This window comes from Brachyhypopomus gauderio, chromosome 9, assembly GCF_052324685.1.
Source record: "Brachyhypopomus gauderio isolate BG-103 chromosome 9, BGAUD_0.2, whole genome shotgun sequence".
Classification (NCBI taxonomy): Eukaryota; Metazoa; Chordata; class Actinopteri; order Gymnotiformes; family Hypopomidae; genus Brachyhypopomus; species Brachyhypopomus gauderio.
Genome location: NC_135219.1, coordinates 16,432,973 through 16,459,138, shown reverse-complemented (window position 1 = coordinate 16,459,138; position 26,166 = coordinate 16,432,973). Strand labels below are relative to the sequence as shown.

Here is a 26,166-nt window from a genome sequence, read left to right as displayed (position 1 = left end):
GAAATCTGAATAGAGGCTGTGGTTCAGGAAGCCGAGAGTCTACAGACACTGAGTCTGAGCGTGTGCTCGGTCTACTTACACTAAGCGTGTGCGGTATTGTACAACAGGTGGGAAAATGCACTAACAAGATGTTGTGTACCAGTGTGCACCTGCATGTTTGTTTGTCTGTGGCCAACTCGTTCTTTTTTCAAATGACCTGCTCACCAAGAGGTCAGCGCTGGTGAAAGGGGCCTCGGTGTTAAGATTAAGGTGCAGATGGATGAGTGAGGAGCGTATCATCAGTTTGGTTAGATGAAGTGTGAAGGAAAGGAATGCCATCTTTATTAAAAAGTAGTAACGTACGTGTCGGTGCTTGTTTATATAAGCCACATAAAAAAACCACAGACAATGTATTTTCCTGCAAACGATTTCCACAAAGTTTAAGTAGAAGATATCATCAAAACTGGCAAATATCCATGTTTGTAATGTAACTTTTTTACATTAAAGAAAACTTGCAGTAAACAAATCTGTAGCAATGACATGGTCATAATGCCAGCTTACAAATACACTTACTAAGTCAGTCTATATAGATGAATAATAACAATACATTATTTGATCCCAGACTTGGTACACATATTAACTGGGACAGAATTTAGCCACTTTTTCACAATTATGATAAAAACTAATTTAAAAATGTTATCTTTGATCAGACTGAACATATTAATCAGCTGTTAGCTGTCATTGTGGCTTATTAAGCAGGTATAAATCGCCCTGATCCTAAATAGTCATTTAAGGATTCATTTTAAATTACCCCTAGTCATTCTCATTTCTTTAAAGTATAGCTTTTGTATAAGCATGTATAAGTGCCTGATTTGTTACCTCTCCCCTTCAATAAAGCCTTTAGGCATCAGTGGTTGAGTTCACAGTGTTCTCATGGATTTCACAATGAAAGACATTGTCATTGAAAGGGCAGAATTCTGCTGTTAGATGTCACTTGTATAGGACTCATAGTTAGATACAGTTTCTTGTTGTAAATGAGCAGAATGTAAGATATTATTTGGAGAAACTGGGTAAAACTGGGTTTTTCGGTTTGGTGTCTACAAGGGCTTCCAGCACTTGGGACTCCTGTTGTCCAGACTACGCTGGTCAAAATGATCAGAATTGTTATGCAAAACGTATGCGATGGTAAAACCTCCTTAGCTGTGGGGCAGAGGCAGAGTTCACACACACATTCACGTTACATATATGTCAAAGATCTGTGAAGTTTGACTGCTTTCTTACGGTACCTCATTGTCCATGTAGTTATGAGCTCTCTTGGTATTATACATCACATAAGGAAGGTTGCACTCTCCAAGATTGACCACTTATTGTCATTTAAAGGCTTGATTGAAAAGGAACATCATGAATTAGGCTGAAATGGAATCACACTGCTTATGCAACAGCTATTTATCCCTTCAAACAAAGACAACGATGTCCTGTTACATCCCAATCACACAACCAGATCCTATGGCCTACATGAGTAAGGCCAGTTTCATTCAGTTAGATTCACTTTTTTATGTGAACAAAAAATACAGATGTTTACCCTAACCAGTCCCACGAACATAGGGAGGATGAGTTTGGGCAAGTAAAATAAATCACATGAAAGACTAAAATAAAATCAAATAAATTAAAAAACACATAGACACATAGACAAAATATCACACTACTGTCAAAAAGTTGCAATTTTTTGCACTCATTTAAATCCATGATTATTTTTTTACTATTTGTTCTAAGCACACACATGATCATGTGTAGAAATAATGACCTGCACTAACCCTTTCTCTGCTTTGATTGGACACCCCTTTAATCTAGTAGAAAATGGTTAGGCTCTAATCCTCCTCTTCAGCGTCCAGTTGTCAAGTTTTATGAGTGATTTTCTTGTTTTGTTCAATTATTTACATATATGATATTTATGATCTTTTTTCAAAGAAAATGAGCATAATAATGAGGCTTTCATCTATGAAGCCCCGAAAAACAATTACTGGTGCTTAATCCATCGCAATGACATGCTGGATTCAAATCTGCACATATTTATTGGTTCCTTTATTCTTACACTCTCTGACTTGAGTCTGACAAGACAGCAACTTGTCATGCTTGTCATAACGAATGCCATAAGCAGTCATTAATGCTACCTTATGACTGCTGGCCAGACAGTTTCATATCAGAGGGCTTTAATGTTAACATTAATTGATATGGACAATCAACACTCACACAATTCATCTCAATCGTCACGTTTGAGATGGTATGGCTACAAATGACCATAACTGGCTTTTAAATCATGCCGTTTATTTCTTAGTGATTAGAAATCGAAAATCTTAGTATATATATAGTTTTTTTTTTGTTCATCTGTCTTGGGTGTACTATTTTCTTTTCATGAAAAGTTTAACATGAATTCATTTGTAAAGAATCGGAGTGTTTCAGTCCGCCGGGTGGCCGTGCTTGGGGAGTGTAAAGGCATATGGGTGCTGACCTGCATCCTCACGGCCTGTTTAGCAATAACCTTCACCGCAGAGTTTCACAATGCGGTCGGCCCATGACAGACCTGGAGGGAGCTCGCTGTCTTCGAAGCGCTTAAGGTGTGTGCCTGTGTCTTAAGCGCAGTGCAGGAAGGCTGAGTTCTCTTTGGTCTGAGGCCAGCATGACCTGGTCATAGGCAGGATCACGGTTTTCCCATCAGTTCAGGTGGGTGCTAGGCAGTCCAGGCAAGTTGGATGAAGTGTACTCTTACTTTCCCTTATGGTTCGCCCTCAATTGCTAACCATAACCATTGAGGGGGAAATGGGGTTAAAAACACGATTTTATGTTTTCCTTTGTTTTTGTTTAGTTTTTTTTTGTTTTGTTTTGTTTTGTTTTGCTCTCTTATATGCTCTGCTTAGGAGAGAGTGTTTTTTCTTTAAACCTTGTTGGAAAAGATATTTAATGTTTTGTGGTTAGAAAAAACAAGACCTCTCATGAACTGTGGAATGAAACATGAGATTCTGAAGACTGGTTTAGATTTAAATGTTTTTGAATAGTTAAAAAACAATAATGAGGATGAATTAATGCCAAATATTTATTATTTATAAACAAAAATATACATATATTGATATATGAACATATGCCTCATTTAAATGGGAAATATTTCCTGTTCTTAACCATGTTTTGGTTGTTTGAACTTTACTTTGTCTAGAATATTTTATAACAAATGACAGCATGCAGGATCGTAAAACTGAATGTACGGTTTGATGTTTCATTGCTGTTTGGTATTTTGGCATTTTACAGATAGTTTGGTAGTTGCCTACTTATTTATAATTTATTCACATTCATATCTAAATATAAAATGTTATTTTTTTTAAAGATGAGTTTTATGAAAGGTTTGGAATTTCTGTTTTATTCATTTGCATCAGTATGTTGCCTAATTTCAGATATGATCAACTTGCCTCTTTGAATAATTGAATCTTGCTTATGATCATTGGTTGTAAATAGACCTGCAATTAAACTTTTTTTTTGAAGAAAGTATGCGATTTGTATTTTTTCATTAAGTTGCTTCTTGGTTACATCATCCATGGATTTGTGACAAACATAGTCACTAGGGTTATGCTGTCAAATGTATTATAATAATACAACTGACTACATACTATCAATTCAACTGAGCAACTTGAATTCAGTTATTTAAAGTTATTAATTATTATTATTATTATTTAGAAAAATACCAATGTACAACATCTGAATTCAGGTTATATTAACATGAACCAGGTTAACTTTAACACAGACCCGATTTATAAACATCTACTCCTACCAGAGGAAAGTTTGATTGCTCAGAAGTTGTTCTATAATGTCCCTGGAGATTTAATTGTGATTGTTTCATTTAGAGATCAACTTTATCAAGGATGTTTCTCCTACAATTGCTTAGGAGATTAGGAGAAATAGCACTAAACAAAAATGAGATATGATATGCCTCTGAGGTAAAATTCTGAGGAGTCGAAACTGAGAATTTGGTTTCAGATACATACAAAATCTGGGGAGATCTCTTTCCTCTCTTCACTTAATCTCTTTCAAGACTCCTGAGCAATAATTACTCAGTAAAGCAATGAAAAGCTTGCAAAATCATTCATAAGTTATAGACTAACACTTTGTAATCATAATTAAGCACAGGTCAATGAGTTTAACACACAGTAGTAAACCAATATTCCCAACAAAACAGCTAATAAATTAAATGCTGGCTAATAAAACTTATATTCCAGGGATAAAACATCCACACATCCAGAGTTATTAATAGTACAAACGGCAAACAAAAAAAGTCTGAAATGTCTAGTTAATATCAATTTAATATATCAAAAGTGAAATCAACTTAAATCAATATATGTCATATTTTTAAACGGTTGATTAATTGTAGGAAATACCTTGGTACACGCTCTGGGCATGTCCAACTGGGAGGAGACCCCGGGGAAGACCCTGGACACGCTGGAGAGATTATATCTCTCAGCTGTCCTGAGAATGCCTCATTATCCCCCCAGAAGAGCTAGAAGAGGTGGCTGGGGAGAGGGAAACCTGGGCCTCTTTGCTTAGGCTACTGCACCCACGACCCGAACCCGGATGAAGCGGATGACAAAAGATGAATGGAGGAATGATTTTTATTATTATTAGTACTATTATTATTGTTGTTGTTGTTGTTATTATTATTATTTGCACATTGTTGGGCTTTTCAACGTTTTTTCACTCATACAAGTGGTAAGTATGAGTAAACTTGATCCTGTTTGGATAGGCTATCAGAGCCTTCATGTTGTCCTGACAACCACTCTGTTGTTTCTCATGTCAACAATGCTCTTAGGAGATCATACACAACTCTTAGATCACACTGGCCTAAAATTGCCTTTGATCAGTGTTTGGTTATATATTTGTATATATAAATAATATATAATAAATGTATATATAAATAATAAGTGATTAGCATAAAATAAACAAACCTAAACCTATTTCTGGTGCATTTGGTCATTTAGTATATTTAATATGTTAAATATACTATCTTTAACATGTTGCCACAGGCTACCATGTATGGTACTCCATCCAAAGCCATGCCACCCTAGTGTGTTTACATTTGATGCTCGTAATAAGCGGATGTTGTGATACGCTGCGAGAACGGTGGCTGCATCCCGAATCACTGAATAAAAAGTAAAGAATGATGGCAACATAAATAGACAATGAAAGTGTATTTTTGGTGTATATTTAGCACACAGCGCCTGCATTAAGGCGCTGACTCTTGTTCACGAGTTATTTTGGACGAGTCCGAGTTGAGTCGAGAGTAATTAGGGAGTTTTGAGTCGTGTCTGAAGTCGTTTTCTAGGCAACTTAAGTACAGCTCGAGTCGGTCACTCGAGTTCCCACCTCTGATGATCCCTGTCATGTGCTTGTGTTCTTCAATGACTGTTCCTTTCCAGTGTCTTGCATACCAGATTAACTCAGAGGTTCCTTTGCACAGTTTGCACCTTGTCTGCTGTGATACACCCCTGCTTTGATTGATGTAGCGCATAGTGCACTGTACTGTCCCGCCTGTCAGTCCTGCCTTTTACAGTCTGTGGTAGAACTCAGCTACTTCTGCTATCTGTCAGTGGATCTCCGCGGAGGGCCCTGCTACCTCCCGTGATACCACAGTGACGGCAGTCACCCCCAGTTCATCTGCAAGGGACATTGCTTGGATGTGTTCAACGACATTTAACGTCTGAACATGGCAGATATGGCAGGACTCATTCGGAACATGGCAGTCGTCTTATCAGGACATGTAGCTCCAATGTCCTACTTACTGTATGTGCCACTCTTGTGCCACTGTCCCCTCGTCTTGTGAGCACACACCTGTCTGGGGTCTGGCCGCTCTGGTTCCACACAAACCAGTTGTTCTCTTCCTACTGCTAGTGGGCTTCTGTGCAGCAGGTTGTGGTAAATCATGTAGCATCCTAGGAAGGGCATCACTGACTAGAAGAGGAAGACAGATTGCAGCAGGTTAGGCCCTGTTAGCCCTTATATCATCAAAGAAAGAATAAAACTAATGATCATCCAGATCATCTAAATGATACAGAAAAGTGAGAATAATTTTTACGCTTGTTCTCGCCTCAGACGCAGGGCACAGTGTCTTTGGTGTGTCACTTAGTTTCACTACCTCAAATTCACAGAGAATTTTGTTTAAAAAAAACTAAATTTTTGATTATCTGTGTATAGAGAGGTAAGGCATAAAATGACTTGGGACCATCTTGAAATACATTATATTTAATATTTAAAATATTGTTTACTGGGTCCATTACTTACACAATAGTTATACACTATATTGACAAATGTATTCACTCACCCATCCAAATGATCAGAATCGGGTGTTCCAATCACTTCCATGGCCACAGCTATATAAAATTAAGCACCTACGCATGCAGACTGTTTTTACAAACATTTGTGAATGAATGGGTCACTCTCAGGAGCTCAGTGAATTCCAATGTGGAACCGTGATAGGATGTCACCTGTGCAACAAATCCAGTCGTGAAATTTCCTCACTCCTAAATATTCCACAGTCAACTGTCAGCTGTATTATAAGAAAATGGAAGTGTTTGGGAATTACAGCAACTCGTAATGACAGGCCATGTAAACTGACGGAGCAGGTCAGCGGATACTGAAGCGCATAGTGTGAAGAGGTCACCAACTTCCTGCAGTCAGTCACTACAGACATCCAAACTTCATGTGGCCAACATGAATGTGCACCAGTGCACAAAGCAAGGTCCATAAAGACATGGATGGCAGAGTCTGGTGTGGATGAGACCTGCACAGAGTCCTGACCTCAACCCGATAGAACACCTTTGAGATGAATTAGAGTGGAGACTGAGAGCCAGACCTTCTCATCCAACATCAGTATGTGACCTCACAAATGTGCTTCTAGAAGAATGTTCAAAATGGTCTTCCCAGAAGAGTTGAAGCTGTTCTAGCTGCAAAGAGTGAACCAACATCATATTGAACCCTATGGATTAAGAATGGGATGTCACTTAAGCTCATATGTGAGTAAAGGAAGGTGAGAGGATACTTTTGGCAATATAGTGTATCATACACTGTGTATGTCACTTAGTGCTGGGGTGAACAACTTGGGCATCACCAACACCTATCAAGGAGGGTATAAGCCAATAAATTACATTTTTTTGATGAATCACTCAACATTCAACACAAATAGATAAACAGGAGGGGGCACTGGTTTAAAACGTTTTTAAAATCCTGCTTTAATAAATGTAAAAATCATTTATGTCTATAACACAGGACACAACCCCTCAGGTTTGACACATCGCATACAAAATTCAAAATGTTAAGTGTGCATGGTGTGTGATGAGTTGTTTCTGTATTCTTTAGATTTATAATAGGTATAGGTGTATATATAAATACAACGGTTGTACGCTGAATAACCACTAGTACGATTCAGCATGGTTTAGTAAAGTGCAAAAACTGTTAGAACAAAATGTGCTATGTGCGTGGTGACTTCTATAGAGAATACGGGACCGACACCAAGTGGTTCTGCAGTAGTGTAGAGAGTGTGGAGAGACACCGAGTGAGTCAGCGCTTGGGCGGATAGGTTACCCAGATCAATCACTGAAGGTGAGTTTAACTTTTGGTTTTTCCCTGTATTTTGAACTGTGGTACCCTCTGTTGTATTTGCCTCTCTGGTGCGTAAGCAAAAAGGTACGTTTAGGAAATGAAACAGATCGGACCCAGTATCGCAGCCTTCACCAGTCGACTTTATCTGGCAGTGCATAAATTTCAAAATATTTGTTAAAGATAAATGAATTATTTTGTCTGGTAATTCCTCAATCCCGAATAATTTCGACTGTTCTCTCACACCTGCTCAGTATTTGCTTTTATAATATAGGCTACGTGTACGCCGATTCATACAGTAATAATAGGGTGGCACATATCGATCAGACGCGTGTCCTTCAACATTATGTGACTGGATCCTGCGAATATCGGAGCTGCGGCACAAGGTGGCGCGTCCAACGCCAGCTCACATATTGGGTTTCGCTTCTCCATGAAAACATTTGCATTGTACGTGCTCATGGATCAGACGATCCTCTTATTTAGCCCCGCATTTACTGAAATATACATATGCTCAGCCGATATAAAATTGTGTTGCGAGATGGCTAGTTTCTCCAGCAGTGACCTTCAGTTCCCTTGAAGGTTATCCATTAGTGACTCGCATATCAGCCCAGATTCCCTGTTTTGTTACATTTCACTTCAGAGTGCAATTACAGTCCACCTCCGTGTTCTCATTTAACTAAAGGTAGTTCATTTAAACTTTAAAGCTCTCTGCGTTAGGTTGTCGTGACAGATTTGTTAGACAGACTACTATTGTGAAGTTTTAAGAGCCGTTTTTGTTTTAACCGTGTAGATTTAGTTTCGGCATTAATTATCTCATTGGGAGTTGCCGTAGCTGCAATGTAAAACGAGTTGTATCTGAACTCCCATGCAGTTGTTTTGTTTTTGACTGTTCTGTTTGGCCTGAAGAGACTGCCATCTGTTTGAGACTGAATTTGAATTCTCATGTTGCTTTACAGGTAAGCATACCTGAAGGACCTCTCAAAAAAGATTTTGTGGCAATTATTGCAATTTTATTTCCAACTTCCTCTCCTATACTCCATAGCATTATGAGAAGTGGTTCATATATGAACTGTTGTAATATTACAATTATTACAATTGGCAAATTCGTTTTTCACAGCTAATTGTAACTGTTATAGACAACAGTGTGTAATAGTAAACAGTAGTAATTGTAAACATTAAATGTTGTAATTTAATGTTGACTTGTTCGGTTTTGTTCAATCACAGGCTGCTGTGAGTTTTATACTAATACAGCAGTGTGACAACAGTGTATAACAGTGTGCAATGTAATAGCCAATTTTTTTTTTTACAGCATACAGAGCAAAATACAAGCTGGGATTTATATCAACTTTTAATCATCCAGTAGAATATCACCAACATGGGAAACACTGCTGGCAAGGGTGATTTTGACCCTGCAGGTAATATAAAATCTAATTGTCCATACACTTTTGCTTTAATAATCCACATAGTTGGTCGTTTCTTCATTTTTGCAGTGATTAGACTGATGTGAAGATTTGTTCTTCACTGGAAATCACCCCAGTGTTTCATTTTGGAGACGTGTGCAGCACATTCTGGCTTGGTGTTCTGTTTTTCTGTGCTAATGATCTGTCATTTATTCTGTGATTCTTTCAGATTCCCTCTTCTTCAGCTAGCCTAGCTGTTCTTGTCCTTCTGTGCTCCATACAAAACCCACTTCATTTTCAAAGTCTTTCTCCCACACATGTTCCATGCACACTTTGTGCAGATCAGACCTCGGAGGTGTATAACGACGGGAAAATACAGGGCTACGACGGGAAAATACAGGGCTCGTTTTGATATTCAGCTTACTCATTCCACAGCTACCTCAATCTATTAGGCGGAGTCATGAGTCAGTAAATTCCTTACTGCTCAACAAACCTGTCACAAGAGCTTTAAATATCCAATCAGGTTTGTTTGACTGTGTGAGGACCAGTAGGTATCACTTAACAGATTGTAGTAACTGAGCAATGCGTCTGTGCCTGAGTGTACTAACAGAATGTGACATGTATCCAAATTGGGGAGTTCAATTGGATTGACTTTTTCGCTTCATTTTTTAAATAAAGTTTGTATGTTTCAAATATCGGGAATGGAAGAAATCCACAGCAAAGAACATTTCTGGCTCTTTAAGAATGCAGCAGAGGAGAAGTTGATCACTTAGTTAATGGAAAAATTGTTAGTAAACCCAAAATCTTAATTGCAAAAGGAAGGTTATAGATGATTGTTTGGGCTCCTCTAACCAAAGGTATGGTTTCTTAATCAGGACATACAGCATATATTTCTGTTGGAAGCTGGTGTAGGTCAGATCATAACATAAAAACAGCTTTTGTGCCCTCCTGTCTCTCTGGTCTCACCCCAGATGCAAGAACAACAGTTAATCAAGGTGTGAAACTTAATTACGTTTCATGATGAGCAAAACAATACAGAGGGGAAGAAGGTGAAAATAACAACAAAACGATTCTAACTTAATGGGAAGAAGACATAATTTTGCCTACCGAAAAAAAATGAAAAGTCACAACCAATAACCTAACTAAAATAACCAAGAGGAAAAAAAATGACACGCTTCCTAACTAGAACTGTGTTTCCTTTTAGCATCTCATCTGTTCCAGACACCCCCCACGTCCCCTACGGCACCTGCCCCACCCAAACTGCCCTCTGCTACGTTTGCCCCAACGCTGGAGGCACAGTCACTTGTTGCTACCTCGGGGGCTGTGACTCCACCAGCAGACAGCGTTTGCCCCTCGTCGTGTTTACCACAGAAGGAGTCCGCAGCTATGGAGAACGCTGGAGCTCCACCTGGAGAAGAGTGCGTAGGTGGTGCAGCCCGGGCGTGGAGGTGGAAAGGAGAGGTGGAGACAGTGCAGGAGATGGGTTTCACCCTGATAAGACTGCTGGAGCAACACAGAACATCTCTGGGCTTGAGTTCAGGACCGGACGCTGTGGCTGAAGCAGTAGGTATGAGTCCCAGAGTGAGTGGATGGATGTCGGACACTATGGGTATTGAGATCAGCAGCTATGGGTCCAATGGAACCAGGACAAGGTGATCTTGTAAAACATTGTAAGATTTAGCAGTTTAAGGAAACAGTCACATGAATTGAATGACATTATGTAGACTCTGAGAAAAAACTAACCCTAAAATGCAAAAGACTAAGTTAAATACTTTTTTTTTTCTTTTAAAGTTTTAAACAAACTGTAGACAAGCGGCATTCAGAAGTCAATGTCATTCGTGTGTGTGCGTGTGTGTGTGTGTGCGCGTGTCAGGGCTGCTTAAAAGACTATTAGTAGAGAAGGAGAAGATGGCTGCAGAGATTCTTAGCCTTAAGGAGACAATAAAGGTCAGTGGAGTATTTCATTTTTACAGCTGCACCTGTGTGAATCAAACAAAAAAAAAAAAAAACACACATCTGGAAATACACATTACACACGATCCCTAATAACAAATGCAAACATGAAATGTTTAAGTAACTAACACCCAAGAAGCCTTGCAGTCACACTTCATTTATTCTGCTCATGGATCTTGTGCCGTGTAGAGTTCAGAAAGCTGCCTACAGATCAGTATGTACATGGGCATGCAGGCCTTACACAGTCATCAGGGTAATCTGGAGATATCTGACCATATTTGGAGCCAGAACAAAATGTCTATAAATTTATAGCCAAATATACAGCCATGTCAGCTGTCCGCTCATAATCCACTGGAGAGGCATATTAATTTACTTATAGTGCAGGTCTGAGTGAGCAAGAAGCTGTTGAATTATTCACAGCTTCAGTAAAGCTGAATATAACATTGATATAGCACTCTGCATTCAGAAATATATAGCATGGGTTACACATTTTCATAATGTAGAATAATGATTTCAACATGTGAGTAATTGCTTTGTTTACAATATGTTCACTTCGTATTGATTCGTTTATATAATAGGAGTTATTTAGTGAGATCGTGTTCTGTTATGTTGTTCGGATCAGCCATGTTTCTGGTGGTGTACCATTGTAAATGCAACTTGTAAATAAAACTCAAATAGAAATGGCTTCATGACATTTTAAAATAGTAACACAATCAGGGAGGAAATCCTGACTGCAGTTACAAAAGTGTGTTTTGTGTCCTCTCTACTGTTTATCGTCGCCGCTGTCAGACAGAACGGGAGGAGTGGCTGCAGTTCCAGTCTGACCTGCAGGTGGCGGTGTCTGTGGCTGAGCGTATGAGGCTGGAAGCAGAGGAGGCCCACAGCGGTCTCGGGGACGCGCACAGAGACACGGAGGAACGTCTGGCTGCTTCCCTGCGCAGGCTGAGTCTGGCTGAAAGACGAGAGGAGAGTCTGAGAGCAGAGCTCGCAGAGACCCGTCACCAACTCTCAGCTCTCGCATCAGAGCATCGGCAGAGTTTGGCCGAGCTTGACTCATTTAGGCGCGCAACCAGAGTCGAGCCTGAGCGAGAGCCCGAAACCCAGGAACAGATTCGAACTAGCGCAGACAAAGATAAGAGAAATCGGGGAACAATGACAAATCACAGTCCAGGGGTTGTGAAGGCTCTAAACCCTGCTGAGAGGCCGGAGCACAGAGGTAGCGAACAGAATGAGGAAAATGTTTCAAAAATAACAGATCTACGGAAGACTGGTGAATCTGAGGCACCGGAGGAGTCTCTGGGAAAGCAAGAGACTGACGACGGGAAACACGAGGAAGGCAGTCATATGAGAAACCCAAAGAGAATTGTGATGCTGTCCGAGCGTTCCAGGTGAGTTGACTTGAAACTAAAACTAGGAAGACTTTCGAAGCTAGTTATATTATAGTTCCTACTTACTTTTTTGTGTTCTACAAACCATTACAGGCTTGTATTGACATTTAAGTTTCGCATTGCCCTTTTATCAAAAATGAGTACTACAGTTCCCATAATTTCGTCTCCCTCTACACAGGAGTCTTTCTCAAATTCCCCTGCCAACTTGTACATCTTCTACCCAGTACAGCAGCTCCCAAAATCTCAACAGCACACTAAGTCCAGCCCTGAAGGTAAACATTGACTTTCTTCATTTTACAGGTGTGCACCAACAAAATGCTGCTTGCTGAAATAACAATGCACAAAAAAGTTTCACTGAATTTACTTGTCTGACATTCCTTCGAAAGAGTAGTTTGTTGTTAAAAGCTAGGGGCAGTTGCACCAACAGTCTAGAATGGGTTACACTCTACTACTGATTCACACTTAGACTTCCAGTTCACCAGTATGACAACAGCAACCAGTGAAGCATGCCCAGGTTTACTCTCCATGAACCCAGTATCCAATAACGCATGATAATCAGAGGTGGAGAGTTCAGGTTCCAAAAGTGCTCCCCCCATTTTGTTTCAGATTGGCTAATTCTCTCAAGGTATCAGGTAAGATTAATTTGTGAAATAAACCTACTTAACTGGATGATATACAAATGGCAGTTTTTTTTTCTTTTTTGATTAAAGATTAAAATGAAGAGGACGGAGTAAAATGTGGTTCAGTAGTATATCTGGGTCATTGCCTTTAATCCAAAAGCATAGTGGAATAAACCAATTTTACTTTAAGGATAGCAAGTTGGTGTACAGAATTAAAAACAGATGTAGCAATGAAATTAGCTTTAGCCTATGAGCAAGCTTGTGTTTTATTGGTGCAACTTCCCCTGAGGACACATGATCAAACACCGCGTGCTTATTCGCTTGATTACTAAATAACCCGCCTCTCTACAGTCTGTTAATGTTGCCGATATGGCTGTTAATCTTTCAAATCTGTGAAATTGGTGTCAAGTTTTAGACTTTGTGAAAAGAGGATCAAAAAGCATTACAATGCTTTTTCCATGGTTTGTGCTGCATGCACAGAGCCAGGACTCAGTGAAAGGGAGAAGAATGGACTGGCTTTTACAGAGACAGGATAGCTGGTCCAGATGCCCTCGAGGTGAGCCTCATCACTGGGTTTGAGTCCTAGTTACGCCTTATGCCGTCCGTGGCCAGAGACCCTGATGTTTGGGCCACAGTTGCACTGGGTGGGTGGGATGGAGGGATTCTGGTTTCCGTCAATAATGTAAGTGATGGATAAATCACTCTTGACAAATCACACCAGTGTTTCTCAACCCAATCCAACGAGGCCAACCAGACAACATGTTTGCTCTAACCTAGTGCCCACTGAATCTGTACCAAGTGTTCATTGTTCAGGTAGGTTATTGGATGAAAGCTAAAATGTTGACGATACAGATGAGATACTCAGTTGAGAAACACTGAACTGCTAATATGGTCTTCCACAGAGTAGGAGTCATGTTGGTGTTTTCCGCTAAGGTGCTAGCGGGAACACTATTTTGGACTGTTGTCAGTTGTCTTCTGCATCTGAAACTAGTGGTGAAACAGCATGATGAGAAACCCATCAGAATGGCTCCAAATAAACTAGAAGGAATGGATGAAAACGGTATAAATGAAATCTAACAAACAGCATCTAGCTTGTGTTAAACCAAACATACTCGAGCATGTGGGTAATCTAATTGGATGTTGGTTAAAAGTCATTATATTTATTACATTTATGTCAGAAGTGTTTACCCATGTGTATTTATATCTGGCAGGTAAGCAAGATGATGATCCCAGCTCTGAATCACCTGTTACGGCAAGCAGCAAGACTGGGTGAGATGATATCCACAAAGAATAGATTATGTGACGATAACAACTCTATCTTTGAAAGCACGAACCAACTGCACCATTGTGTGAGTATTTAAGACCGTACTAACATCCCTGCAGGCCTCAGGACGGGTTGAGCATGTTACTGCGACGGCACGGTGGCTCCAGGAGAAATTCTCTCCTGCGCTGGTGTCAAAGCCGTACAAAAGGTTACAAGGTGAGAAGAGGATGAACTTTAAGCCATTAGCAATCTCCAACTGAAGCTTGATTATTGAAGTCTTATTAACACTGGAGGAAAGGGATGCTGCCGGTTGAGTGTTTTCTCCAGTTCAGCTCATCAACTAATTATCAAACATTACAAGTGTTTGCATTGAACTTAAATTTAGCATTCTGCTGTCTTCCAGAACTCTAGACCCATACGATTGTAAAGCTGCTTTGTGACAACATGTGTTGTAAAAAGCGCTATATAAACAAAATTGACTGACTTTTTACTTTAATAACTTTCGCATTAATATAAGTGCAGTCTAGACTCACGTTATTCTAATTAAAATGATGTACATTTTAAGCTACGTTGGGTTTATTAACGTGTTCCTGATTTGGTAGGGTCAAGAACTCTTATTTTCTCTAACAGAACATTGAAATCACCAACTTCAGCAGCAGCTGGGAGGATGGCTTAGCCTTTTGTGCTCTTTACCACACCTACCTACCCACACACATACCCTATAGTGCTCTGAAACCTGAAGAGAAGGTACCTTCATTAAATGTACAGTATTTCATAAGTTTCCTAAGCTTTGAAAAGAACAATCTGGGAGTAAAGCGCAAACTTCTCAATTAAAAACTGGCTCAAAAAGGGCTCTTTATCTTTTTGGTTTCATTATAATCTACTTAAAAAGCTTTAAAAAGACCATGCTGGTGAAAATAAAAGATCCAGGGAATGTTTTAATGAACTGCTTTATACTTTTTCCCCCAGATGAAAAACCTGGATCTAGCCTTTCAAACAGGTGAAAGTGTTGGGATCATAGCTATTCTGGTAAGACCTATGGGAAACCCTCAAGATTTTGCTTAACATTGTATAAGTGTGATGATGGGTTAAATTGTGACTGAATTTAGCACAGCTTATTTCAGAGGATGTCCATATACTGTACATATGTACATATGCTGTGTTTGATTTCATGGTTTTGTTTCCCTTATAGGCTGTGGAGGAGATGCTGAGAGAAGACGGTCCTGACTGGCAGAGGGTTCTGAAATATGTAGAAAGCATGTATCGCCATTTTGAGATGTAAGGCAACCAGTTAAATGCCATTTTTACCGGTTTCATTTTTAGTCTAATTTTTCAGGATGTAAGCAGCTGAAAAGACAATCTGTGAAACGTGCCAGAAGTATTGCAGTGTAAAAATCCTGAAGCAAATGTGTACCGCACTTCAACTATCTCCTAGCTTTAATATGAAAGGTTTTAATATGTGGTGTGAATAAGAAAAAGTCATGAGAAATATTTTTTAAATAGCTGTTTATTTGAACACAGTGTAATGAGTTAGCCATGCATTGCTAGGAACTGACCATTTTTTTAAATGATGGAATTTTCTTTTTTTTTTTTTACTTTGCATGTATATGTTGCAGCAATACAAAAAGCTATCAGTTTGAAAGATATCAAAGAGAAATCAAAAAACCTTTAATGCCTTTTGTAACTTACATAGCACTTTATACTAAACAAACGACACCCATCAGAACTGCAACAGAACCAAAGCAATGATGCCCTCTAAACTGTTAGCCTGCTGTAACCAAACAGGCAATTTCCTGTCTTTAATTATCCCAAAGTGTAAAATAAATGGGATGTATGGAATTCAGTGTAAGTAAACATACACTATACCAGATATCTAGACGTTTTATGAAACTGAAATTGTATCACGATTTCAGAACATCATTGTAATTAATGAGCAAATACAAATCAACATGCATGTATACAATATAATGGATACTTCAAATTATGCTCTCAAGGATAGTCTTGGTAAATAAATGTTTATTGCACAATGAGAACTGATGCACATAAAGCAATGTACAATGGAACAAGGGAATAAATAATAAACATACTTGGTAAAAAAAAAGTTTAGTGTTTGGTTACAATACCTGTGAAATTCATTGGTGAACTACACCAGCGACAGCAGGTGTTTTGGGACACTGCCCTCCTGTTGCACCAGACAGTAAACTCAACGTCAAAGGTGTGCTGAACATTCTGCTAGTTTTAGCTTCGTTTCTGAATTAAGACATAAGGAAACACAGCAAATGTTCTTACACGACAGGCCTTCCTTTGTTTCCACTGCACTAACATTCGGTAAGGCCTCCCTCGTTGTTGGTATTGCACTGCACCATTGTCGAGTTGAAATGTTAAATGCAGCTAATTGTACTGTTATAGATTTCACATCACTGCGAGACACTGAGATATGGAACTGAGCCACAGGTAGCAACTCACAAACCTATATATCTCAAAGAGCTTCATATTATTCACTAGAGGTTATTCTTGTTCTTGATAAGAGCATCACAACATTTACACATACTCTTTAAAAACATGGAATGACTTGGGAATGTGACGACCTATTTAAAGTTGCTCTGTGATTTGAGTATTTTTCCTGGTTCCAGAAGAGGAACACACAAATATAAACGTTTTTGGGAATACACTTTTTTGATGTAAGAGGCATTTTTAGGATGCTGGGATGCCACCACCGATTGGGGGGGTTGACAGGGGGGGCAGAAGAAGAGACTTGAGCTTGACTGACATGGCAGCGATTTCTGGGTCTTGAGATTCGTACATTTTGACCAGTCTGGCAAACTTCAGAACACCTGAAATAAAGTTATAAAATAATCAATACACAAAAGTGAATACCGTTTGTTTCATTTGGTATCACATATGCTGCATTGGGATGTTACTTATATCCACAGTGTTTTGCTATTTCTTGGAAAACTCAATTATACTAGTACAAGTAGGTTATGGCCTTGAGATGTCTAGTTAGGTGTCTGTTTAGATACATAAACGCACATATTACATACCTTTTTTAAAACAATGTCATGTTAAGTAGAGGATTGGTGCTAACTGAAAATGTTTTTATCTGTTTCAACACCCCATGACCTCAGCAGTTTGGGCAGCCAAAAGAAGCTCATTCCACCATTCAGGGGGAGTGACAGGAGACAACATAACTTCCTTGCTTATTAAAGGTTGATGTATGAAGTCGAGCCATACTTAACTGCTCAAAAGGAATGAGGCATGGAACATCATTTGACCAATGCCTTTGGCTCTTATTTCTGCTTTACAGAGGCAATACTGTAAAGTGGAAAACCTGAATACAAAAGACTGAATACCGTGCATGTAGTGAGTTGAGTGGACCGAGTTGCAGTATCCCGGACATGAAATGAGTGGACACTCAAGAAACCTGCTGCATAAAAGAAAACCTTCACCTTCGCCTTCATTGTTGAACCCGTACGCCTTGATGACCTCTTGTTGAATCTGGGTGGCTACAGGTAACACCAGCTGCAGCATCTTGCCCATGTCGTTGCAGGCACTCTCCCTTGCCTCCTCCATTCGAGCTGCATTCTCAGGCACTGAGAATGCTTGTATAACCTCACTCAGAACAACTGGAGCCAGTACAGATAATTAGGGTTTCGGTTAACGTTACACAACAATGGGCATGATAGGAAAGATCAACCTACCTCTCGCTTGTTCAATGGTAAGACTTGGGTGCTGCGTTGAAGCGGATGCCATTCTGATATGTTAACACTAGCTAGCTAACCGCTCCTATCTTGCCAACAAGTAGTCTGTAATATCCCGAAAACAGCCACTTATTTGTCAAAAATATCAAACTATAAATAATAAAAGCTATAATTACTGGCAGGTATGTTAACTAAAATGATAACATTCCTGTGACTCATAAAATAAATCAATGTAAGCTAGCTGGTTAGCTAGCTAGCTGTGACTCGACCAAGAATATATGTAGTTAGCTAGCTAGCTAACAGTGGTATTGTTACTTATTAATGTATTTTAATGTTCATAATTATTTGATTTAGGCCATTGAGGCAAATGTTGCGTTTCATTGTGATACTTACAACTGGTTACTGATTGTAAACAAAGTAAAACTAGCTAACTACAGAGAAAGTTTATGTAATCCACTTTAGGAACGGCTAATAAATGAATATAGCTTTAAACAAACGGAACTTCCGGGTGTTGCACTGATCAGTGCAACCATTAAAAGATCCGTGTGCAACAAAGAAATGAGGAACTTGTAGGAACATACCTTATCAGCATAGCTAGTTGTTATGCGTCTGTTTTTTATTTTATTTACATAATTTAAATGTTTGAATATGGAACAAAAGCTGGCAGAATTTAGAGCCAGAAAGAAAGCCGATAAGGAGGCGAAGAAAGCCGACCACGAAGAAACTTCACCAAAGCCATGCTACACACACACAGCTCCGACTGACACGTCGAAATCAGAGGAATCTGATGTTTACGTGGACTCAGAGTCGCCTGATGTAAGTATTAAGGCAGATATAAGTTATTTACTCCAACATTGACCTCAGTAACATATGTACACGTATAACAAAGTGGCCGTTAGCTCATTTTAATATAGTTTTAATCACACAGCTGTGTACTACTTTTACCTTTGTGCCATTCGTCATAAGCAGTTCATCAGATTATCACTATATTTTCTTATTTCAGAAAGGCTCCGACTGGTTGCTTGACAGTGCTCTTGGACGCTGGCTGGGCGTGCAACGCTTGGCCTTCACAAACCTGACCCTGCTGAAAGTGTTACTGTGGCTGGTTTTACTCGGGCTTTTCTCTGAGCTCGACTTTGGGTTGCCTTTCTTTCTCATATCTTTATTTTATTGGCTCTATGAGGGTCTGCGGAAACCCACTACAAGACAACCTGGAGAGCTCAGTGCTTACTCTGTGTTTAACCCAAACTGTCAGCCAATCCTGGGGACTTTAACAGCAGAACAGCTGGAGGGAGAGATGGGGTACAGACCAATGGCCAACAGAATACGCTCATGACAGACTGTCGAGAGTTTTTGCTTCACACTCAATTCTGGATTTGGATTGCCAGGTTCTGAGGAGCAACACATTTACCGCAAACTGTACATGTATGACATTCTCAATGAACAGACGAAAAAGGAATGGATTGTTAAGAAGATATATGTAGTATATTGTATTAAGGCCCATGTGTGAGTGCAAGGTTGAATGAGAGATTTGACGGTTTCTATTCTTGTCTATATAGCATAGATAACATATCACTGCAAGTGGCTGCTGAAGGCTTCAGCTTTTCTGTGTCTTAGGTTAACTCATAGACTGTGGCATTCTATGTAATTGGCACCAGTTTATTAAAATTTCATATTGCAATAGGATTTCAAATCCTATAAGTTTTTGCAATTGATTTATTGTTTTTAAACCGTATTGTCTATGCTTCTGTGAAAATCAACAAAATGCATTGCCATGTTGAAGTGTATGCGCCGCTTTCACTTGATGTCACAGTGCAGTGCAACCCCACGAAGGATCCAATGGGCAGGGGGCTGTGCTGTGCGTAAGGCTATTCTTGTGATGTATATCAGGTCAGTACGTCGTGGTTTCTTGTAGATGGGGCAGATGTAGAGTTTAAGATCCTTGGGGGCAATAGAGTTGACCGCACACATGTGCACCACAGGAAGAGGGGTGAACAGCACCTTAGATGTAGACTCAATGAGGCAACTGCTCCGGCGCTCCCCACCAGCTCCGTCCTGGTACAGGCCGTAGACATACACTGGTACAGGCCGTAGACATACACTCCCTCCTATAGTGTAAAGATGTCAGAAGTGTCCCTTCAGAGCTCCCATTTTCATCAGTTCATCACTTTCACCTGTTTATTTGAAGAAATATTTTGTGTTAATCAAAACTGGTTTAGTTTTCATATTTAAGGCACATGGCTGGAGCAATCTTATTCAAACTGTGTTGCACAATACAATCTGAACTGGGCTAAGATTTGATTAGACTTAGATATACCAGTGACTTATCCAATCAAAAATGTAGCTGTGAACACTGACAAATAGTGAATTGAAGGTTATTTTTATAATTATGTATAATCTGTCCTTGAAGAATGTTAGCTAAAGCGTCACATTTTTTTCAGTATTTTTTTTTATATAAGCTAAAGATGCAAATTATGTATTGAGACCATCTTTGCATGCTACCTATAAAAAACAGCAAAAGGCTTTAAACAATCTCTAAAGTTACACATATGACATGTGGCTGAAGCCTTAAAACTGTTTTAGCAAGGATTAATGACAAAGTCATTAAAGTCAATGGACAAAAACAAACATGGTATTTAGTTATTATTAGTTATTGTTACTTATTATTAACAAATAAGTAAAAGTGCATTACTCATATTCTCATATTCTTTCAGTTCATAAAAGTTCAGGACATCTGGTGACTCTTCAACTATACTGCACCTGTATGTAATTGGGAGGTAGCTTACCTAGCACATCCTGAGCGAGCTGGTACATTCTCGGGTCTCCCCAGCGACCCAGCACTCTACTTAGGCTGAATGTTTGTAATGGTGTCAAGTACTTTAGTTGAAGTGTTTGTCTGACACCTGTCAAAGTAAGAGAACTGTAACGTGAGATAAGACTGAGACAAGAGCGTATTTTCAAAGACTTATTTCAAGACATAAAGACATGGGACTGGGTTCAGACATCAATGAATGAAGGACACGACACAGATGTGCACTTAATACACAGAGGTTAACAGCATAAATGTGTGACACAATGCTGACGAGACGAACAGGTGAAACAAGTAACACAGAAAAACAAGCAAATGAATATTTACACAGACAAGCCTGAGGGAGGAGTCAGGGCCACGCTGACAACAAAACTTGAACTTGCTCGTGTTGCTGAACTTGTCTAACAGATTTGATAACATAGAAGGTTATCAAAGAAGGTTGAAGGTTTGCAGTGTCTGTCAGCACAGTGCCCAGCGCATGGAGCAGATACCAGGAGACATGGAGGGGGCTGTAGGAGGGCAACAATTGAGCAACTGGACCAATGACTCCTCCTTTGTGTAAGGAGGAACAGGAGGAGCAGTGCCAGAGCCCTCCAAAATGACCTCCAGCAGGCCACTAATATCCATGTTTCTGCTCAAACTGTCAGAAACAGACTCCATGAAGGTGTTGAGGGCCGACGTCCACAAGTGGGGATTGTGCTTACAGCCCAACACCGTGCAGGGCGATTGGCATTTGCAAGATTGTCAGATTTGCCATTGGCGCACTGTGCTCTTCACTCGGATGAGAGCAGGTTCACACTGGGTCTGGGGACTGGGGAGTCTGGAGACGCCGTGGAGAATGTTCGGCTGCCTGCAACATCCTGCATCCTGCAGCATATTTTCTTTGCAACTCTCTTCCTTCTTACAGACAGAACATGTCTTAGAGTTATTTCATGACCCCATCGCAGCACTGAAGGCATTCGTAGGCATGGAATTAGCTTTCATTGCTACGCAGATGATACTCGGTTGTATTACATTGAGACTTCTGGTAATCTGAGATGTTGATGCTGTCATCCAGCTGTGTCATGGAATCACTCTAGTTGTGACAATGACTTGGCTGGAAAGCAATGTCTCCGTGAGCCCTCATGCCTGTGGTCACCTCTGAACCCCTCCCTTTAGTTATGCTGCTATACATTAGCCTGCCGGAGCCACATGGCATGTGAGTTGTGTATTTAAATCAATGTTTTTTTTTTTTTTTTATTGATGTCAACACACTCAACCTGTATTGTCTATCTTTTTGCATGCTTCTACCTAAGTTGATACAAGCACCTGGGAGATGGTCTGGCTTGCCGGTGGATGTACTGATGCCGGGGTTGGATGTGCCATTGCTACAAGAGGTCGTGCTGATGCTAGCTTCTACCTGAGGCCCACCACCGGCACCGAAGGGACTGTGGCTACTTGGACGGGGAACTATAACTGTAGAACCACCTTTTGTCCACAAATACGGACTTCTGCTAGCGGGCCGCCCAATGGAGGATGGGTTCCCTTTTGAGTCTTGATCCTCCCGAGGTTTCTTTCTAATCCTCACCATCATAGGGAGTTTTCCCTCGCCACTGTTTGCCTCTGGCTTGCTCATTAGGGATCTGGACCCATACGATTGTAAAACTGCTTTGTGACATGTGTTGTAAAAATTGCTATATAAATAAATTTGACTTTGTTTTTGCTCGGTTTTCTCGATTTGCGTGCTCAGTGTATCTGACTTGCTCGATTTAACCTTACCTTTGCGCTCTCATATCAAAGACCGCAATCTCACTCTATACTCGTGGGAATATAAACCTGAGCGAGAACTACTGAACACGTCGGGCACTGAGACCTCGGGGCCTTGATTGTCGTTTACGCTTCACATTTGTACCTTCCTTGACGCCGTAGTCTGGTAAGCCCGTTGAACATTGTCTTTTTATTACCTGTCTGTCGCTATCTGGACTATTCCGTGACATTCTGCACAGAATCGTGAGTTAATGTACATTACTGCTGAATAGTTTAGATAAATATAAACTCCGACTAAGTTAACTACCTAATAGAGGTAGTTGGACAGCATAGCACAGTATGTCAGTACATTTAACGAATAACTGAGCTAGTTAGCTAGTTATACAACTTAACAACCGAAGACATTCCGTGTTGTCCACTAGTGATTAAACATCTAATTAAAACTACTGCAGCCATAGCTAACTAATGGACTAGACTTAGTACGTGATATGAGCTTCATGGTTGATTTAAACATTGCTGATGAGATAAAACACCCAGGGCAAAGTTCAGGCTGTGGTTTGTCCTATCAGTAAAAAGCAAAGCTAGTTAGACATATCAAACTTAATGCATGTCGGTAGGAAAACGCCCTCGGTGCTGAACTTGTCCCAGCAGAATGGACCATGTTGTTGGATTCTACTGCAGCTGAAACATCTTGATGTTGTGTCTCCATCAGCCATGGCAGGTGGCACTGTGGTGGTGATGCGTCTGCTGGCCTCGGCGTATGCTGTGGCTGAGAAGGCAGGGACCATCGTGAGAAACGTCCTCCACGGTGGAGATCTGGGAATCGTTGAGAAGGTGAGACGGGTTGAGCATCCACACTAGAAGAGTCTGTACGAAGCCCTTCTTTGCGGATAACTCTCCTATAAATTAAAAGAAGACTAACTGGATGTACAATTTGTAGATCATCAAATCATCTATAGAAAGCTTTTTAATGTCAGATATCAGCTCAGCTGCTGTTTTATTTGTACATTTCTTTCTCTTTTTTATGTTGTTCCAAAATGTATTATCAGGTTAACAGTTCTGAATACTGTTTTAACCGTATTTCAACATAATCTCTGCTGCCTGTTCTCTACTCTACATGTTACGGACCTCAGACAGGAGTTAACGACCTACAGACACTTGCTGATCGACTTGTTCAGAAGAGTATATGTGCTTCCCTGTCAAAGAGATTCCCCAAACTCACAATAATTGGGGAGGAGGTATGTAGTCTAGTCTGATGCAATAGGCGGTGCTCACAGTTTCACACGCCACAGTATCACTAACAGCGTTTGTTACAGGATTTGCCTTCAGAGACGGTAGAAGAGGACCTGATTGAGATCAGTCAGTATGATGCGATCCTACAAAAGCCATGTCCAGATGAGTACTCCAATTTGAAGGAAGAGGAGGTAAACAAAAATAAACAAGTAAACAAATAAATGCTGCAGAAAATAAAATGTATTGCTAAGTACCACAATAATGTTTTTCATTTGATCACCGCATCCTCTTTGTTTCCCAGCTTGTCGTATGGGTTGATCCTTTAGATGGCACTAAAGAATACACTGAAGGTAAGAGATTGTTGGGTCAGAGGGCTCTGAGGTTGTCTCTGTGACCTGTATGAACTTGGGGCCAAAATCTTCATTTGGCTCTGTCCATAACTCTGAGATAAAAGCTGTTTATTTCACTGTTTAACAACTTGATATTTCTAACAAATGGTATAGGCTTAAATGTTTGTAATGACATATGTACCGGTAATACCAGTTGTCTAGAAAACATCCTGTAATATACAACAATAAAAACAAAAAACTTTCTGAAGCTAATACTGCAGCAGCTAAATAGCTTCACTTTTCTACCATTTGTTTAGCAGCTTGAATTATGAATAGATATGATGCTGCTCGCTTGATTACTGGAGGAGCTGTTTTAATTTCATTTCATCATCCATCCATCCTGTGTCTTTAAATTCAGCTTCCCTTTGCTTCCTCGTTTGTGCTGGGTGTGTTGCTGTTGCTGTGTTTCTGTGTCTCAGAGGGACAGAAGATCAGGGTTTTTCCTGTGCTGCACCTGTTGCTCTCCTACGGTCATCCGTTCTTCCCTGTGCCCCTTCTTTCTTCTCTGTCTCTGTTGTAGCTGCAAGGTTACTGGACAGCCCCGCTGTCATTGAGAAGCTGCTCGAGTCCCAAAGAGCTCCTACCCGTATGGTGACATGAGGAAAGCCAGGATTAAAAAAAAAAAACCTTAACTACACATGTTCCTCTTCTTGAGACATCTTAGCACTGTGTGAAAAGTCAGATTAAAATAAACGTGCCGTCCCTCGTCTTCAGTTTTCTCTTTTTTAAAGCTGAGAGACGTGTGTTGTGTCTGATCACAGGTCTCTTGGATCACGTGACCGTGCTAATAGGCATCGCTTATGAAGGAAAAGCCATTGCTGGAGTGATCAACCAACCCTTTTACAACTACCAGGTCAGGACATTGAAAATCGTCCATTCTCAAAAGCATCAGTATCTCCCACGTGCAGTTGAAGTTTTTCTTCTCTTATTTATCGTTCTAGATGGGTGCAGATGCCACTTTGGGCAGAACCTTGTGGGGAATGTTGGGCTTGGGAGCGTTCGGGTTCCAACTCCAGGAGGTGCCGGAAGGGAAACGGATCATCACCACCACGCGCTCCCACAGCAATAAACTTGTAACGGAAACTGTCCAAGCGATGGATCCTCATGACGTGATCAGAGTAGGGGGAGCTGGGAATAAGGTACGTGATGTGGTGGTGTACATTTGGAGAGAGTCCTCGTGAACTGAGTGGATCGAAGCGTGAATTCCCGCCATTCGTCCTGACAGATCATCCAGCTGGTGGAGGGTAAGGCGTCCGCCTACGTCTTCGCAAGCCCGGGCTGTAAAAAGTGGGACACCTGTGCACCCGAGGCAATTCTGCATGCCGTTGGTGGTAACTATCGTCACTGCCCCTCCCACACCCTGCCCTTGACGCCTCGGAGAACACAATTTCTGTGGCACTAACGTTTTCTCTCTCTATCCACCCTTGTTATTTTGCTCTCTACAGGAACGCTGACTGACGTGCATGGCAACACGTACCAGTACAGTGCAGACGTGAAGCACATGAACTCGGCTGGTGTGTTGGCAACACTGCGGAATCATCAGTACTATGTTAGCAGGGTGCCTCAGTCCGTTTTGCAGGCCCTTTCCTCTAACTAAGGAGTCGTCGGCCTCAGGCTTATGGAATCTTAGTGCCTTGTGACCAGTCACTACACGTGAAAAAATTTTTCATATTCAATAACAGATAATGAACTTGATCACCTTGTGAAAGAATAGTAATAAGGTCTGTGATTTATATTTTTAAAAATTTTTTTGTCAAATTTGCCATATTCTGGATTGAATATAATTTCACTGATCCGACTGCTAAATGTCCTACTTGGTGCTGTCAAATCCCATTTGTGTTCTGTGTATTTTTATTTACTGTATGTCATAGGAAGTACGCTTCAGTTAAAGATTATAATGTTGCTCTCATCCGAGTGGTGACAGATGTATCTTTTCTAAACATTACTTTTAGTAAGTAAAATAAGGCCCAGTTTATAAATGATTTTTTCCGTTATTCATTGATTGACCAAAAGTTTACCTGAATGTGGTTGTACAAGGCTTGTATAATTTTGCTG

The 26,166-nt window shown here is 40.3% G+C and overlaps 4 protein-coding genes across 9 annotated transcripts; 3 read left to right on the top strand and 1 right to left on the bottom strand.

Moving 5' to 3' along the window:
• The first annotated feature begins 7,456 nt into the window (after positions 1–7,456).
• LOC143523271 (uncharacterized) lies at positions 7,457–16,318 on the top strand. Of its 4 annotated transcripts, none has more exons than XM_077017640.1 (12): positions 7,457–7,614; positions 8,921–9,026; positions 10,216–10,578; positions 10,885–10,958; positions 11,754–12,352; positions 12,531–12,624; positions 13,453–13,528; positions 14,184–14,241; positions 14,356–14,452; positions 14,867–14,983; positions 15,206–15,265; positions 15,429–16,318. In XM_077017640.1, exons 2-12 carry the CDS (start codon positions 8,987–8,989, stop codon positions 15,516–15,518), a joined length of 1,668 nt encoding a protein of 555 aa, XP_076873755.1. In that variant the 5' UTR covers positions 7,457–7,614; positions 8,921–8,986; the 3' UTR covers positions 15,519–16,318. The 4 variants fall into 4 exon arrangements, with proteins under 4 accessions (XP_076873755.1, XP_076873756.1, XP_076873758.1 ...); XM_077017641.1 differs by lacking the exon at positions 7,457–7,614 and adding an exon at positions 7,685–8,567; XM_077017643.1 differs by lacking the exons at positions 7,457–7,614; positions 8,921–9,026 and having other exon boundaries at positions 10,467–10,574.
• On the bottom strand, positions 15,778–18,413 carry grcc10 (gene rich cluster, C10 gene). The gene is made up of 3 exons (XM_077017645.1): positions 17,935–18,413; positions 17,683–17,859; positions 15,778–17,070 (listed from the first exon to the last, which is right to left on the bottom strand). The coding sequence occupies exons 1-3, from the start codon at positions 17,984–17,986 to the stop codon at positions 16,931–16,933; spliced, it is 369 nt and encodes a 122-aa protein (XP_076873760.1). The 5' UTR covers positions 17,987–18,413; the 3' UTR covers positions 15,778–16,930.
• Positions 18,414–18,454: 41 nt separating this feature from the next.
• saysd1 (SAYSVFN motif domain containing 1) lies at positions 18,455–20,401 on the top strand. The gene is made up of 2 exons (XM_077017644.1): positions 18,455–18,750; positions 18,938–20,401. The coding sequence occupies exons 1-2, from the start codon at positions 18,583–18,585 to the stop codon at positions 19,268–19,270; spliced, it is 501 nt and encodes a 166-aa protein (XP_076873759.1). The 5' UTR covers positions 18,455–18,582; the 3' UTR covers positions 19,271–20,401.
• Positions 20,402–22,549: 2,148 nt separating this feature from the next.
• On the top strand, positions 22,550–26,020 carry bpnt1 (bisphosphate nucleotidase 1). 3 transcript variants are annotated; one of them, XM_077017638.1, is made up of 10 exons: positions 22,550–22,655; positions 23,202–23,323; positions 23,623–23,727; positions 23,806–23,913; positions 24,024–24,072; positions 24,632–24,697; positions 24,873–24,964; positions 25,053–25,250; positions 25,337–25,442; positions 25,557–26,020. In XM_077017638.1, exons 2-10 carry the CDS (start codon positions 23,204–23,206, stop codon positions 25,706–25,708), a joined length of 996 nt encoding a protein of 331 aa, XP_076873753.1. In that variant the 5' UTR covers positions 22,550–22,655; positions 23,202–23,203; the 3' UTR covers positions 25,709–26,020. The 3 variants fall into 3 exon arrangements, with proteins under 3 accessions (XP_076873753.1, XP_076873751.1, XP_076873754.1); XM_077017636.1 differs by having other exon boundaries at positions 22,642–22,732; XM_077017639.1 differs by lacking the exon at positions 24,632–24,697 and having other exon boundaries at positions 22,642–22,732.
• Positions 26,021–26,166: the final 146 nt, after the last annotated feature.

Bases quoted from the DNA above. Each gene is read 5' to 3' on its own strand.
- LOC143523271 (XM_077017640.1), top strand. From the start codon at position 8,987: ATGGGAAACACTGCTGGCAAGGGTGATTTTGACCCTGCAG. The intron at 10,579-10,884 runs GTATGAGTCCCA...TGCGCGTGTCAG, and splicing joins CGCTGTGGCTGAAGCAGTAG to GGCTGCTTAAAAGACTATTA. The intron at 12,353-12,530 runs GTGAGTTGACTT...CCCTCTACACAG, and splicing joins ATGCTGTCCGAGCGTTCCAG to GAGTCTTTCTCAAATTCCCC.
- grcc10 (XM_077017645.1), bottom strand. From the start codon at position 17,986: ATGGCATCCGCTTCAACGCAGCACCCAAGTCTTACCATTGAACAAGCG. The intron at 17,860-17,934 runs GTAGGTTGATCT...TACTGGCTCCAG, and splicing joins TACCATTGAACAAGCGAGAG to TTGTTCTGAGTGAGGTTATA. The intron at 17,071-17,682 runs GTGAAGGTTTTC...ACTTTATTTCAG, and splicing joins GTTCAACAATGAAGGCGAAG to GTGTTCTGAAGTTTGCCAGA.
- saysd1 (XM_077017644.1), top strand. From the start codon at position 18,583: ATGGAACAAAAGCTGGCAGAATTTAGAGCCAGAAAGAAAGCCGATAAG. The intron at 18,751-18,937 runs GTAAGTATTAAG...TTCTTATTTCAG, and splicing joins TGGACTCAGAGTCGCCTGAT to AAAGGCTCCGACTGGTTGCT.
- bpnt1 (XM_077017638.1), top strand. From the start codon at position 23,204: ATGGCAGGTGGCACTGTGGTGGTGATGCGTCTGCTGGCCTCGGCGTAT. The intron at 24,965-25,052 runs GTCAGGACATTG...TTATCGTTCTAG, and splicing joins AACCCTTTTACAACTACCAG to ATGGGTGCAGATGCCACTTT. The intron at 25,443-25,556 runs GTAACTATCGTC...TGCTCTCTACAG, and splicing joins AATTCTGCATGCCGTTGGTG to GAACGCTGACTGACGTGCAT.